General features: G+C 47.3%; 2 protein-coding genes across 5 annotated transcripts in view; one reads left to right on the forward strand and one right to left on the reverse strand.

Moving 5' to 3' along the window:
- Positions 1-1621, reverse strand: part of LOC147214476 (uncharacterized) — a 44797-nt gene extending 43176 nt beyond the window's left edge. For 2 of the 3 annotated variants that reach the window (XM_086141690.1, XM_086141691.1), the window contains exon 1: positions 1313-1483. The gene's annotated coding sequence lies outside the window, so the exon portion shown is untranslated. Of the gene's footprint in view, positions 1-1312 lie in introns of all 3 variants that reach the window. The other variant, XM_086141689.1, reaches the window with a different exon arrangement.
- A 3901-nt stretch (positions 1622-5522) lies between these two features.
- Positions 5523-15506, forward strand: part of nkain4 (sodium/potassium transporting ATPase interacting 4) — a 59269-nt gene continuing 49285 nt past the window's right edge. The window contains exon 1 of one of the 2 annotated variants that reach the window (XM_086141698.1): positions 5523-5848. In XM_086141698.1, the coding sequence (XP_085997824.1) occupies positions 5795-5848 (54 nt within the window). In that variant the 5' untranslated portion in view covers positions 5523-5794. The remainder of the gene's footprint in view (positions 5849-15506) is intronic. The other variant, XM_086141696.1, reaches the window with a different exon arrangement.

The raw sequence follows: 15506 nt of genomic DNA on the forward strand, positions 1-15506 counted from the left end.
GAAGGCTGACGCCGCCTTAAAGAGCTTGGCCTCGCGCCCGCGGTTCGACATGCTTGATGTTTAATACACAGGCAGGAGATTGAAGACGCCTCGGGAGGGAGGCGTCTCTCTGACTGCAAGGGAGAGAGTTTTTTTTTTTGCCGGTTTGTAGAAAAATAAAAAACAGGGATAGAGAAGCTCCGGTGCGAGAAATCTGCGTGGGCGGGCCGCTAACGTCACCGCCCGGATTCCAACTCAACGGTGAATTTTAAATAACGAGATGTAACAGCGCACTTAATCGTGCACGTGCACGTCCGAAACACCCGCAGCCGACCCGACACGTAAGCTGAAATCCCGCAATAAGGACGGGCGCGGTGTAATTCGGGGCATCACTCATCACTAAGGCTGGAGAAGTGGCCTCAGGGGTGACCCTCCTGCTTAAGTCAACACAATGGGTGTAATGAGGTGAAGTACATACACACACACACACACACACAGGAGATGGGAATCCTTGCTGCATCATAAGTGCATTTCATTCATCTCCATGCTTCTGTAGAAGTTGCGCTGGCACCCACGTCCACGCCCACGCCCACACCCGCGGCCGGCCTCTCGCGCCGCTGCCGCTTACAGGTGAAGGAGTGAATTTTGCACGTGCAAAGACGGTCCCACATGGGTGGGGTTGATGCCGATTTCACACCCGGCTCGTGTTTCTGCGAAGGGCAGGCTGTGGGTTTGGGTCGGAGGGGAAGAATTAAACGGCAGGTCGGTTTTAGGGGGTCACTTTTCTGCTCCCGCGTCTCCTCTTTGTGATTTCAGGGGTCACAAGGAGTCCAGATTTAATCGACCCTCGTTGTGTAAATACGACTGGAGATTTTCTCTCCTGATCACGCACGGCAACCCACGCCCTCCGGGCCCTCTGGGTGCTAGGAGGGGCCCCGCATTGAGGACGTTGTTAATTAGGCAACGAGCAAAACATGCTCACTTTGATCAGAAGTTTAACGCCGACCTCCCGCCGTCCACCGCAATGGACAGCATGATATGAAACCTTGATGCGTGCATGCATGCATGCATGATGATGCAAATGGAGAAGGTTTTGGGGTGGAGGGGGTGCAGCATTTTCTAAATGCAACTTTCACACTTGTCCGTGGAAAGACGAAAATGATTGATCGGACAGGCGGGGGATCGATCAGAGGTGATGAAGATGGGAAAGGGTGGGGTGGGAGGTGGGAGGTGGGGTGGGGTGGGTTGAGGGGGATAAGACGTGCAGGACAGCTGACCGGAGGGGGTCAAAGTGGATCCGCGTCTGCAGACGCCGAGGTTTCGACGTACTCACTCGCCCTGCGGTGCCTCACAGGCGCATCACGGCCGGTTCCTCGGTTGAGTTCTCCTGGGACAGCGCGCCTGGATCCGCTCTCTCATCCCTCGCAGGTCTCCAGCCTCCTCATCCTCTCCGGCGCCAAAACAAAAAGCTGCATGCCGACCAAAAAAAAAAAAAAAAAAAAATCCCACCCTTCCCCGGGCGTTCACGGGCGTTCGTCGCTCGGTGCTAGGAACCGAAGTGACAGCGGAGGATCGCTATTTGAGGGGATGCTGACGCGCAACCGGAGGGGCTTGCCTCCTGCCTCCCTCATCATGCTCCATCAGCGAGCAGCCAGGCAGCGCCATGTGACGGAAAGCTGCCGTCAATGCGCGTTTAGATGCGCACTCTACTTCCGGTTGGGACTTTCAAAATAATACTCGAGTTAAAAAAAAAAAAGCAATTAAAATACATGGAAAAATGAGGAACGGGATTACACCACAGTGAGTATGAAAAGACGTTTTTGTTTCGTTTTCTTCAAAATGTTGGTTCCTGAACAGGGGATCAGGTGGATTTATGAGCATAAAAACAAACAAATGATGAAATAACAATACAAGACAGCATTCATGCTCATTTGACAAAACACTTGGGATTATAAACACGTCTTATAAGTGTAAGTGATGGAAATCTGATAATTTGACGGCCTCCGGCAGCCATTAACTTTGTACCGTTTGGATGGTTAGATTTACATCATTTACATCATGCAGTTTGTGTGAGTGTGTGTGTGTGTGTGTGTACGTTTGTGTGTCTGTCCAAAAAAAAAAAAAAAACCCTCACTAACCCAAGCTTACTGTTCTGTATATTTCCTGTGCATCGTGTATTTGCAAGTGTATTTGCAGTCCCTATGTCCTCTATTGTAAGTCGCTTTGGATAAAAGCGTCTGCCAAATGCAATGTAATGTAATGTAATGTAATTTCTTGCAAAGCTCATCTTCAACATGGGGGATTTCACAGACCCTGTCTGCAGGCGCAGTCAGACAAATACGACAATAACTAAACCGTAACCGATTTGCATCTGCCGCAGTGTTAGTCCTATTTATATTTCTATCGATATTTTCTCACACTGCTCGTCGATACATTTACTAGGCAAACATAATTCCCCCCCCCCCCCCCCCCTGCCGCCCTCCCCCAGATCACTTTCAGAATAGGATCATGGAATCATATGAAGCAAATGGGGACATTTCAGTTTCACCAGGCTTTTAATCAGGTCCTCGGTTTTTATTTGGAAAGAAATGACTTCACTTCCGGCATTCTTTCAGCGTCTGTCTGGCTTGACTCCGCTGTGGAGGCGTCCATTCAATTAAAATGGAGCTCACAGAGGAGTGCCTCCAAGCGACCAGCACTAGAATAAGTGCCAGAACAGCAAGTGCCAACAAACCATTATGAGGACCAACATTTCTCCCTTTGACTGAGAGAGTGCAGCGTTTTCCCCGACCGACCGAGTTATTTCTCACCGGCAAAGTGTCTGATTTTCATCCCACTTATTTGACATGTCGACACCCATCCACGCGGTTCGATGGAAATCGGCAGCTGAAGTAGCGGCGCGCTATTACCGGCCAAAAAGGAGAAAAAAACAACAAGAAAACAAACAAAAAACATGAACAAAAAAAACCTAACCTTTGTCATTGCCCCGCTTCTTCTAGCGCAATAAAAGTCTGCGCCCCTCCCGACGCCCCAACCCCACAACCCCCCGGGGGCACGTGCATGATTTTAAACTTTCATGAGTTTGCTTCTAAAAAAAGTCCGCGCGCTTGTCCGACCGCCATCGGTTTGTGTCATTTCCCGCTTGACGGATGAGAACGAAGCCCGCGATGAAATGTTGGACCCGGCCTTGTGAAACGTCTGGGCGATTCAGGGATCGGAGGAACCCGGAGAGCCCGGAGGAACCCCACGCAGACACGGGGAGAACACGGACGCTCCACACGGAAAGGTCCACCTAGGGAATCCAATCAGGCCCTGAGATGTGGCGTCGTCCCTCCTCGCCCTACCACCTCATCGGGCGACCTAAAATATTTCAGACTATATAACGGTACCGATTTCTGCCCCGCGACGATCATTTATAGAAATCCAGCTGTTTGAAGAAAGGACGGAAACGTTGCAGAGATGACGTCACAGTTCTCTGTTGCATAATGATGAAACACTTTCTGGCAGGAGAGACGTTTCGTTTCATCCCGGCGCCGGAACGCGAGACGGGAGAATCCAAAGTGCCGTAACCGAAAACGCGGAGGAGGATGGAGGTGGAAGCGCTTTCAGAGGGAGAGACGCTTTGTCCTTTTCAGGTCTTTCCCTCCATTGTTGTCCACTCCGAGCCAGACTGCCGGGTCTCCTTCACAAAGCGCGTCCCCTCGGAGCTTTGCACCGCTGGCTGTCCTGTCACTCCACATTAGCGTCTTCGTGGACGGGGCAGTCCCCGAGGGCTCCGGGCACACCAGTTCTGAAAGAACAGTTCGGGACATGCACTCTCACACACACACACACACACACACATGATGTCGGTCGATAAGGAGGTGTTCGGCGAACCGAGCGGAATGGAGGCCTCAGACGGCGACCTTATTTCAGCCTGGGTCGTGCAATAAGACACCAAATCACACACACTGTACGCGCAGGTAAAGCTAGGCTAGGCTAACTGGATTTAAAAAAAAAAAAGACATTGTAGCGAGTCACAAATTTTTATTTGAATGCTTTTTTTTTTCTGTGTGATTTTGAGGTTGCTGGGAATAATGTGGTTGCGGTTTTGTGTGCAAGGAATTTTGGGGGTCCGGAAAAAAATAGTTTGTTGCAGGTTCGTGTGGCGTGGCTGTGTCAGCTATTGTCACGAAACAAACCTTTTACCGTCACCCTGACGACCAACGCGACAGTATCTTAAAGGAGCGGCTTCACAAGAAAATGAAAAACTGTCAAAAATCACAAATGAGTGATTCATTTAATTAAATAAACACGATATTCATGCATAGATAGATGCATGTGTATGTTTGAGACCATTTATGAAATCTCATAACTTCCTAATCAGCTATTTTTTTTAAATCACATGAGAGCTAATGTGTGTTTTCACACTCGTAGCTATAAATTACCCGAGATTATATTTGGCGTCGGGGGGTACGGGCTCCTCGCAGACCTGCCTGGGCTCAGGTGGGAGAGGCGGCGTGGGCCGAGCGAGAAGAGATGAGCGGCACTTTTAAAGGAGCAAAGCGTAGGAGTGTGTGTGATGAAATGGGATGTGAAGTGTTCCCTCCCTCGGCCCGCAGACGCGTAAAAGATTTATCGAGCTGGTCGACGGGAGAGGTGGGACCGGCCTCCTTGCACTCTGAGAGCAAAAAAAGGGGGTTGCTTTTAAGGTCTTTTCTATTATATATCATACCGAGCGGTGGACTACCCAGAAGGCTAATGAAGCTCCAAATAAAAGGCCGGAGAGGGGGAAGGGGGGCAAGGCAAGAGCATTTAGAAAGGGGGAGGGAAGGAGGGTGGTTGCGCAAAATGTATTAGGATTGAAAATATCACGTAGAACAACTTTAATTAAACTACAACACCGATAAATACAAATATTTTTTTTAAAAGTGCTCCAGGCCAAAAGCTTAACAATATTGACTTGCATGGACTAGATATTCTAATCTAAATGAAATCACATTTCAAATAAAACCACGCAGATCCAACAGGGCAGTTTATTATTATTATATTATTATTATGTTTTTTTTTTAATTTTTATTATATTATTTTTTTGTTAACTCCTTTGCAAACTCAACCTTTGGTTAGGGAGTTTTGCAGCGGGTGCGTTGCATCATCCGGCCACAAGATGGCGCTCTCCCCATACATCACCGAGCGCGGGGAGCAGCTGGCTTACTCCGTGCTTTGTGCACACACACACACACACACACACACACTTAGAGGCGTTCAAATACATCGAAATCGTCAACTTTAATCCGATCAGAAAAAAAGATATGTTGAGATATTTATCTTTTTTTAATTTTTTTGCACATTGGCCCCATAGACCCCCCCTCTAATCCTTCTGTCGCCATGACAGTAAATTGACCTGCTGGCTGAGGGAAGTGGAAATGAACTAAATGAGCGCACTTGTGTTCTCCGCTCCAGGAAACCAGCCGACGCCCTCGATCTGATCCCCCACGGTCGGCCACCCCCTCTCCCCCACTCCCACTCCCACTCCCACTCCCGCTCCAGCCCGCCTCCCTTCACCTACCGGCGCGCAGAGCCGTCTGCACAGCCAGTCACCTCCGCTGCGACCGGCCGGCTGCAGCCAGGGACGCGGACCGCCCCCCAACACACACACACTTCCCCTCTCCTCCCTTTCCACCCACTTTGCGCGATCCTGCCGCGACGGAGGATGGAAGCACGACGCCCGGACGTGGACTGAGTTGTCGTTCGAGCCGTTTCCCGGTGCCGCCGCCGCCGCCGCTTCTTCTCCCCACCTTCCGGCCCCCAAAGTGCGCTTTGCACCGCGGACACAATGGGCTGCTGCAGCGGCCGCTGCACCCTCATCTTCCTCTGCACTTTACAGCTGGTGAGTGGACGCGCACTTTTTCTGGGCTACTTGTTGTTTTGCAACTTTGAGAGATCCGAGATTTAAACAAAAAAAAAAACAAAAACCAAACAAAAAAAAAAAAAAAAACGCATGGCCCCAAATCCTCCAAGCTTGATTTTCCCCCCAGGTGGTGTCCAATGTGATGTGTGTGGCGGTTTTTAAACTTTACATTAACACACACACACACACACACACACACACACACACACACACACACACACACACGGTGGTGTTAATATGACCCTTGACTGTTGATGCAACTTCTCTGGAGGCCCTCTGTTAGAGACGCTGTTAGAAAGTCAGCAACTCAAAGCAGCACTAGCAGCTGTTGGACTACACACTGGTGTGTGTTTGTGTGTGTGTGTGTGTAAGGGGGGGGGGTTGCTTTGTGAGGAATCGTGAAAGTGTATCGACACATTTGCAGATGTGGAGTTTGCAACTTGAGTTATTCTACTTTTGGATCGTCAGCAAAGGTTGCACCTTCTCCTGTTTCTGGAGATTGGAGGAAGTTTGTTACCTCAGGCTGTGTTTTCTGGAAATAAAACAAAAAAATAAAGAGGCGGACGTGCGATTCATCGGAGTGGCTCGGTTTTGCCGGCCAGCCAGCCAGGCGGGAGCGGTGACATTTCCGGCGTGACGTCTCAGGTGATGCTTCCCTTCCCCGCTGTCACCGAGCAGAATGGAGCTGACGGAGTGTGGCGGTGTTATTTACAGCCGCATTAAAACCGAGCATCCTCTCCCGACGGCCGAGGGGGGCGATAAAGTCTTTGCCAGATGAAGAGTCAAATGGGAAAAGACCCGACGGGTCACGCGTCGCCGACCTCGGTAACAAAAGGGGGGAAACCGAGTTTAGTTTTCGTTCCCCGGCTGGATTCGGTGATGATACACCTCCTCGTCGTTCACCGCGTCGGAAACATCCCCTCGTTTATTCGCGTTTCGAGCTTAAATCCCGAGAACTCTGTCCCTTTCTCTCTCTCCGCTCCGCCAGACTTGCAGATTTAAGGGGCTTTATCTCGATTCAGTGTAATCGAAACAAATCTCGCCGCGATTTCTTGGCCCGTCATCGTTTTACCTCCCGAGGCGCAGCTGTTCGCAGCATCCCCGAGATTGCAGCTGCCGGTGTGACGCGCTCTGGCGTCGAGGTCTGAGCCAACGCGGGGTTTTCTCCGGTTTTGAAACCGCGCCCGGCGCCCTGCGTCTACCTGAAGCCACGCACCTGTTTCCTTTCCCAGACTCCAGACCCTTTGCCTCATTAGGGAGACGGATGGAGACCATTTGTTAAGAGGTTTATAAAGCTGTCAGCCGGCTGCCAAAAAGTCCCCCAAGACTCCTGGAAACAGCTTTATTTTCTCCCCGGCACTTTTTTTTTTCTGAATGACCTGACACTTCCTGTCTACAGAGACACACACACACACACAATGGCACACACTCGCATTTCCGAAGAGTGTAACTTGCAAAGAGTGGCACGGCGTTCAAACTCACATGACCTTCTGGAAGGTCGTCTGTGTGTGTGTGTGTGTTTTACTCTTCTGCAAGTGTATCCTGCATGCACACACACACACACACGTACACATTTGCACGCGCCTACATGAATATACATGTGTGCATAAGTGTGCAGCGGCACAAGGGGCCCATTCTCCCCTGGACGAAACCTATGAATTGACAATGAGCCAGGTAATCCCAGTTCACTGCAGGGTAAAACTACCATTAACAAAACAACACGCTCTGCTCTTCAGATGTAAAAATAGCCCTCGCGTGTGCTAATTAGCCCGCCGCAGCACTTTGATCAAACCCCTTTTGGCATCTCGGCCGTCCCCAAATTGAATTGCGGTGCGTTTTTCCTCATCAACGGGCCGAGCGGTGGGACTCGGCTCTCCGGGACCGAATGCTGCCGATAATGAGGCCGTATTGATCGAGACGTCTCCCTCTCTTTTCCCCTTTCCCTTCTGTAGCTTAACCGTCCCGGACAGTAGGGTTGGATGATTGTCAGAGCTCCTGGAGAACGAGGAGCTCTGGCAGGAAGCCCTGCCCGCCTAATGATTTGTTTGTACCCGGAGGAGCAGACAAGCTCGCGTTTGTCTCGGCGGGTCGGCCGTCGGAGGTGCTGACCTAAAGCCGACCTCGCGTGGAGGCGTTTCGATTGGGCGGATTAGAGGCGAGGTCCGAGCGGAGTGTGAAATGTCAGCCCCCCGTAGGGATTTCGTTCGTGGCGGTCGATGCGGACGACCGAAGAAGAGGCCTTCTCATTGGATAGTGTGTTTTTTTTTTGTTTTTTTTTTGGCGGGGAAGGGCATCCCCACGCACATGATCGCAGTGAAAAAGGGGGTAATGAGGCCAAAACTGGACATTGAACCCGAAAAAGGCCGGTCGTATCCTGACCAGCTTCGCTCGGGGGACAAATCCACCGACGCAGCTGCGCAGTCCGACCCCTGAACCCAATCTGCAGGAAGGTGTTGGAAGGGGCTCCGTCGGCTGTCGGGCAGAGAGAAGATTCAAAGCGTTTATTATCACATGCGCGGTGAAGAAACATGTTTTCCCGAACAGAGAAATTCCGACTTTGCTTTCCGATAGGAGGAGCGTCAACATTATTATAAATATGATTATAGATTTTTTTTTTTCCCTAAGTTTATTAGGACAGTGTACAAATACATTAAGCACAGTGGCAGAGATGTTTGTACCAGATTATAGCTCATAGCTCATTTCCATCTGTAGTCCTGGACAATACATTACATTACATTACATTACATTACCTTGCATTTGGCAGACGCTTTTATCCAAAGCGACTTACAATAGAGGACATAGGGACTGCAAATACACTTGCAAATACAGGATGCACAGGAAATGTACAGAACAGTAAGCTTGGGTTAGTGAGGATTTTTTTTTTTTTGACAGAGACACACAAACGTACACACACACACTGCATAGCCTAACTTGCTGCCAACCTGATCTGGGGCATCAGCGCAGTAAAAAGTCCTGAAAGAGAAACATTTTTACCTGTTTCTTGAAGGTTGAGAGAGATGATGCTAGTCTTGTTGCTTCTGGGAGTTTGTTCCACCACTGAGGTAGTAGAACTGACAAATATAAAACTGTATAAAATGGTCTAAAATGGACAATATATATAAAATATACAGATAGGCAATAAAATAACTAATGTGAATAACTAACACATATGAATGTGAACAGTGCAGTTGAAGAGTAGCAGTGCATTTGAGTGCAGCTTGCAGGTTCAAGCGCTCCTTGAGAGTCCACGCTATCCAAATGCAGGTTTTGGTGACTTTCTGTGCAACTTTTACCTCGTCCTCAACCTTGAATGGCTTGATAGTCGCAACGCCCGCGGGCGATGCTCATGTTTGTGGGATCTCTGCGGCGCGTTGCCCATTTTCCTCCAGTCGTTTCATGACTTCGCCAGAGAACACACCAACTCTGTAGTCGAGCTTCTGAGCAAAAAAAAACAAGAAAAAAAAAACGAGTTCACCTAAAGTGCTTCCAAGAAAGTTAGAGTTGAGAAACAGCGCATAGAGAGAGAGATCTCTGAAGGTTCAGAATTATCCCTCGGCAGAAATCATGTCATCTCCTAGAAATTACAAAGGATTAATGGCTGTTTTCCCTCCTAACTCATTATTGTCGCTCTGAAACTCAAGTTCACTCTTGAATATTCATGAGCAGAGGAACCGGAGGACCGTCAGCATCTGTGTGGACATGTGCTAACAGCTACGCGAACATACACACACACACACACACACGCTTTGGTATGGTTACATCACAAAGCTGTGGTTGAGACTTCTATCATTTCAAGACATTTCAAGAAAAACCTGCATGTGATCTAAAAGATGTTGGGCTTGGAAGTCGCTGCGTCCGCGTGACCCAGATCTGTCCTGAGGTAAAGGCCAAACACCAGACCTTTGACTCTTTACATAAGCTGCCGCTGCCATGTTGGTGCGTGCATGTCGCTGCTTCGGCGAGTGAGATGTGCACAGAGATACACACACACTCACACAGATCAACATGGTGTGTGTGAGGAGTTCAGCAGGGATTTATATTATTCTGAGCAGAAAGTTTGTTTCTTTATTGTATTTTTCACACGATGAGGCGCTATTGAAATCCTTAAATATTCTCAAAAATTGCCCGTATGTATGAATTCCTGTTATGCTTACTGACCTCCAACCAATTTTATTTGGCACGCTGTGCTCATAAATCCGTCAAAATGTTTTCATGCGACAATTTTCGAACCTTTCCCACCTGACACGGGGACGACGTATGAAAGTCGGTCCTTGTTTGAATAAGGGTTGCAACGTCAGACAATGTAGATAACTAATTATGTCCCGCTGGAATACAACGTTGTTCCAAACTAACAATAAACCAATCAGAGAACAGTACGTGGTACGCTTCCGGAACGTACTGTGCTTCGACATAATATTACTGTGCATTTGTGTGTATGAGGACCCCAAAAATGGCAGTCACGCAGCAGATGGTGGGAACAGAGCAGCTGACAAAGAATTCAACATGAATGAATCAATGGTACGGAAGTGGAGGAAGCAAGCAGACCAAGTAAGGAAGACCAAACAGAGTGTCCGAGGGAACGAAGCGAGGCGGCCGCAGTTAGAGGACGAAGTTGAACAGTGGGTTATTGAATGAGTGAATGACTTGAAGAAAGTTCGACTAAGCTGACTACCGTATTTTCCGCACTATAAGGCGCACCTTAAAGCCTTCAATTGTCTCAAAAACCGACAGTGCGCCTTATAATCCAGTGCGCCTTATATATGGATCAATATTGAGCCGCAAGACGTCTCGCAACTACGGGAAGCAGCCGCCGACTCCATTTTCTCCTGTAGAGGAACTAGCGTGCGGTGCATGCCGGGATATATGACTGCGTTAAATGTGCATTTTCATTTCCATTCGCGTGTGTGTCTGTGTGTGTGTGTGCGCATCACTAAAGTAGCAGAGGTAAAAACGGTAAAGGGGAATTCCAGCCAGTCTAGTTTATTGTCCATATGGACGTCCAGGTACTTGTGCTCGTCCACGATATCTACATCTGTCCCATTGATGGAGGTGGGGTTTGGACCGGTCGCAACTTTCTTAACTCTTTCGAGTTGTTGTGAGGTCGAGAAGTAAACTTCCCTCCTTTTAACGAAATAGCCAGCTAGCTAATTTATGCATGGCAAACCCTTGTGACTATGAGGACGGCGAAAAGATTACGCTTGCCGTAGCAAAACCATGCAGCACCAGAAGTTACATGAATGATAAGAAGTATTTTATTTACTATAAATTCCGGCGTATAAGCCGCTACTTTTTGCACACGCTTTGAGAACTGCGGCTTTTGCAACGATACGGGTAATTTATGGATTTTTATAGGGTAGTGACGGTAGCTTCTTTCCGCCAACACGGTTACAGTGGACAAACTGTTCGGGCAAACCCACTTGGATTTACGATAATTCATGATCATCATGATAAAGACACGCAGAAATGCATTTGATGCAGATTTTGAGTTGAAAGCGATCGTTCTGGCTGCCGAAGAAGGAAATAGAGCAGCTAAGTAAACCGGTACATTTACGTTATGTACCGGTAGTTGTGGATTAACAGTTAACAATTAACAGTTTTCAAAAAAAAAAAAATCATGCCGCGTTAATATCTGATGTTTCAACAGCGACTCCTGCGGCTTATTTCTTTTTTCTTTTAAAAATGCGTAGATTCAGCCTCTATAAAGGTGCGCTCTATAGTAGGGGAATTTATGGTATGATTAGTCAACAAAATTGAAAAAAAAAAAAAAAATTAAGAGACTTATTGTATTTTAATATCGTTGATCTTACTTGAAAATTCAAACACTTTATTGTAAAAAAAAAAAAAAAAGGTTAAAAAAAATGATATGTCTCTCAGAAATATATTTTAAAATATGTGGCTTTTATGGCCCTCTCAGGCAAAAAAGGTGCCCGACCCCGGCGCTAAAGCAGTGACAGGCAGACAGGCTCCAGCAGCCCTGCGACGGCTGCAGGATAAGCTCTATAGATCAGGAACGGATGGATGGATGGAATTATGAGTCCCCATCACAAAGCCCTCAACGCTGGAATCGCAGATATCTGGAGCAGATATTTATCAATGAAAGGCTGTTGCAAAGACAAACATTAAGAACTTCTATTTGTAATGAAATGATCTAAGATTTTTTTTTTTTTTTTTTAACACCGGCGTGTTTGCTCTCCATCCACAGAGCAGAAAGATCGAGTCTGTAATAATGGACTGCAGAATATCCAGGAGTTGCTATTTCAGAGATGAACGTCCGAAACCTTGCTTTGTTCTTTCCCTTTTTGAAGGCCGTGCAGGTCATCAGAATCAGGCGAAGTGCACGTCTGCCTCCGGATTGTTCCGGGGACGTCATGTGGATCCCCACCCGCTGCTCCGTCCTGATTTTGTTGTGTCGATTACGACGTCTGAACATTTCTGATCCACACAAACAAGTTGCGGAAAGCATCCCGTCATGAGGGAGAGGCATCCCCGGGACCCCCACTTCCCTCCTCGTACCCCGAAATCCTACCAAAGCATCACTTTTAATTTGCTGTGAATCTCCCGCTCCCAGCCTGAATCCTGCGTTTGCAGCAGCTCCCCCTCCCCCGCCGGCCTATGCGCGCCAAAAAAGAAAAAAAAAAAAAAGTGTTTGAATTATTGATCACCATGTGATTCATCAGCAAGACCAAAGCCTCCAGAGATTTGGTGAAGATGCAAATAAAAAGGTGGAAAGAAATAGAAAGGGGGGGGATGGGGGGGCGCCGAGCACTCTGGGCCATTCATGAGTGTGACCCTAGAGACCTGACATCTCTGTTTGGCTTTTCTCCCGCTTCCATTGTTTCCGTCTCGCTCTCTTCTTTCGGTTGCCAAGGAAACCCTTGTTTTGACGTGATGCCGCATACAAATGAAAACAAACATGCCAAAAAAAAAAAAAAAAAAAAGGGGGGGGGGGGGTACTCGGACATACGTGATGCAGATCTGAGTTAGCGTGCCGAGCAGACAGCCGGGGTCGGGCTGCAGACGACGTGGGACTCGGCGCACATCCTGCTCTCAGGGCAACTGTCACTCTAAAGATAGCACTCCTTACTTATATAGCGTTTAACTCGACCACAAGAGGACCCGCCCAAAATGCAACACGGCTCCGCTCAGATGTAGCTGCGCGGTTTGCCGAGGCCCTGTTCCGACATGGAATTAACATGCGTCTTGGGTGATCCCGTCGCAGAAGGACGGCCCTGGAGGTTTGCGTGAACGGCGTGGCAACAACCACACCCATGTGTGGAGGCTCTGCCCTGGTGCGCTCTCCTTGTTATGATCATCAGTTTGGAGAAATTTTGTCTGAAATGTGACTTGATGTCAGACAGCAGAGCCTATGTGTAACATTTCCTGGTATTCTTAGCGTGATATCCAAAAATATACGGGCCGTATCACCCTGCCGTGTTGTAAAGAATTCACCTCATCTGTGCTGGTTTGATTTATTGTCAGTGTTTTTTCTTGGTGGCGGACTAGACTTACTTACAAGACGGTGGTGGTGGGAGCAGCTGTTTGGTTTGCAGAGACAGGAGGCAGAGCTGGAGGTCGCAGGGATGAAGATGTTGAGGTTCTCTTTGGGATTGAAGAGGGTGGACGGGATCAGGAACGAGTCCATCAGAGGGACGACACATGTCGGATGTTTTGGAGAGAAGCTCAGAGACGTTTGTGTCACATACAGAGGAAGGAGAGGGAATTTTTCGGTAGGCGGACGCTGGAATCGGAGATCTAGAGCAGGAGTCGGGATCCTTTTTGACTGGGAGAGCCATAAAAGCCAAATATTTCTAAATATATTTCATCGAGAGCCATATAGTATTTTAATGTATAATAAATCAAGTATGTCTTACTTTAATGAGACCTCTGGTGTCGCATGGATTTGTTCAAAGTGCCGCTTTATATTTGACCGTTTCATCGATGCAATTTTATCTGCACGGTAATCATCGTCTTTTTTTATTTTTGCCATCTTCTCCGTTACGAGAGTTGACGCGGATAAACTAGTCGGCTCTCTGATAAAATGACTTTCTTCACCTTTACAATGACCCGGACGCGCTCGGAAGCCAATGCTTCCCGACCCTACGGATGGGGGACCCGTGAAATTTATCGTCAAAACTAACTTCTGTTTACTTTAAAATGACACAGTATTATGAGGATATATCACAAGTATTTTAAAATCAGTTCCAAACTGATTTTTTCTTTGTCAACTCAAAATTGGCCATATCCCGTCACCGGAAGAGCCATAAATGGCTCGCGAGCCATATATGGCTCTTTCATCTGTACACTGCGGCTCCGAGTGGCTTGGGAAAATAAATTATAAATATTCAATTGAGGTGTATTTCATTTGTGTAAATTCTTTTTTTTTAACTTTTAGTTCTAAGTTGGAAGAATATTGTGATCTTGAAATATTAAATAAAATTATATTCATTATTTTTCGCCGCTCAAAATAACGTCACACTCGCGGAAGCCGGTATAAACGCCGGCTGTTAAAGTCCCGATTTGCAGATGCTGTGCGCAGAAGTTCAGGGGCAGAAGTCCCATAAACCAGGTAAAATAAATATTTATGAAGATATTTTGCAAATATTTTTTTTTTATTGTTTACTGACACAGTGATTTTTTTTCCCGATTTATTTTTAAAATTCAGGTCAAGGCTCCGCTACACGCTCTGAAAGCCCAAAGCTTAAAATGAGTTCATTACATAAATAAAATTTAATTTTCTCCGTAATACTTTGTGACTTTCAGAAGCAACACACTTGTTTATACAAAGTGTAAAGGTAATAAAAAGCAATATATACAGTGGTACCTTTATTCTAGACGTCAAAAAGTAATTGCGGCTCCCAGTGTTTTCTTTTCCGAGGAAACCGGGTCCAAATGGCTCTTTGGGTGTTAAAGGGTTGCCGACCCCTGGACTAGAGGAAGACCGAAGAGAAGATTTACGGACGTAGTGAGAGAGGACATGAAGTTGGTTGGTGTGAGAGAGGAGGATACAGAGAATAAGGTTAGAAGGAAGACAGACTGGATCATTTTTGCATGTTCTTGGAATGCTTTTAGGAAACCTGCGAACTCCCGGTCGGAATCCAATCAGGGACCTTGTTGCTGTGAGGTGGAAGCGCTAACCGCTGCGCCGCCATCTTCTTAAGGAACCTTTCCTTGTGACGTTGGCACTCATCTGCTTTGGATAACTTCCTGCATGTCACAAATGTCTCTTGGGGTTAACAAGGACCGGTTCAGTTCCAGTTCCATTAAATGTGAGATCTGACCTCTAAATCAATGTATTTCAGTTTACTTGACTGAATTAGCCGTGTGTTTAGTTTAGATATGGATTTTCTTTTCGTCTCGGGGTCACTTGTTAACCACAGATTGAAACTCGCGCCGATGGAGAAAAGACAGTGACCTTCCCGCCGTCGACCGACCCGCCGGGGTTTATGAAAATATGCTTGTGCTCGGAAAAAAAAAAACCCTCCCGTCACAGCTCCCTTCCTCTTTGTCTTCAATTTAACAGCCCATAAATTATGTGGTAATGTGTCGAAAACCTTGGGCAAGCAAAGCGTGCACTGTATGTACCCGTCGCTGCACAAGGTTGTGTGTGTTCCACATCAATGACGCAGCGATATTAAGT

Source organism: Fistularia commersonii, chromosome 34, assembly GCF_037954325.1.
Source record: "Fistularia commersonii isolate RoL2024-O1a breed Wild chromosome 34, RoL_Fcom_v1.0, whole genome shotgun sequence".
Classification (NCBI taxonomy): Eukaryota; Metazoa; Chordata; class Actinopteri; order Syngnathiformes; family Fistulariidae; genus Fistularia; species Fistularia commersonii.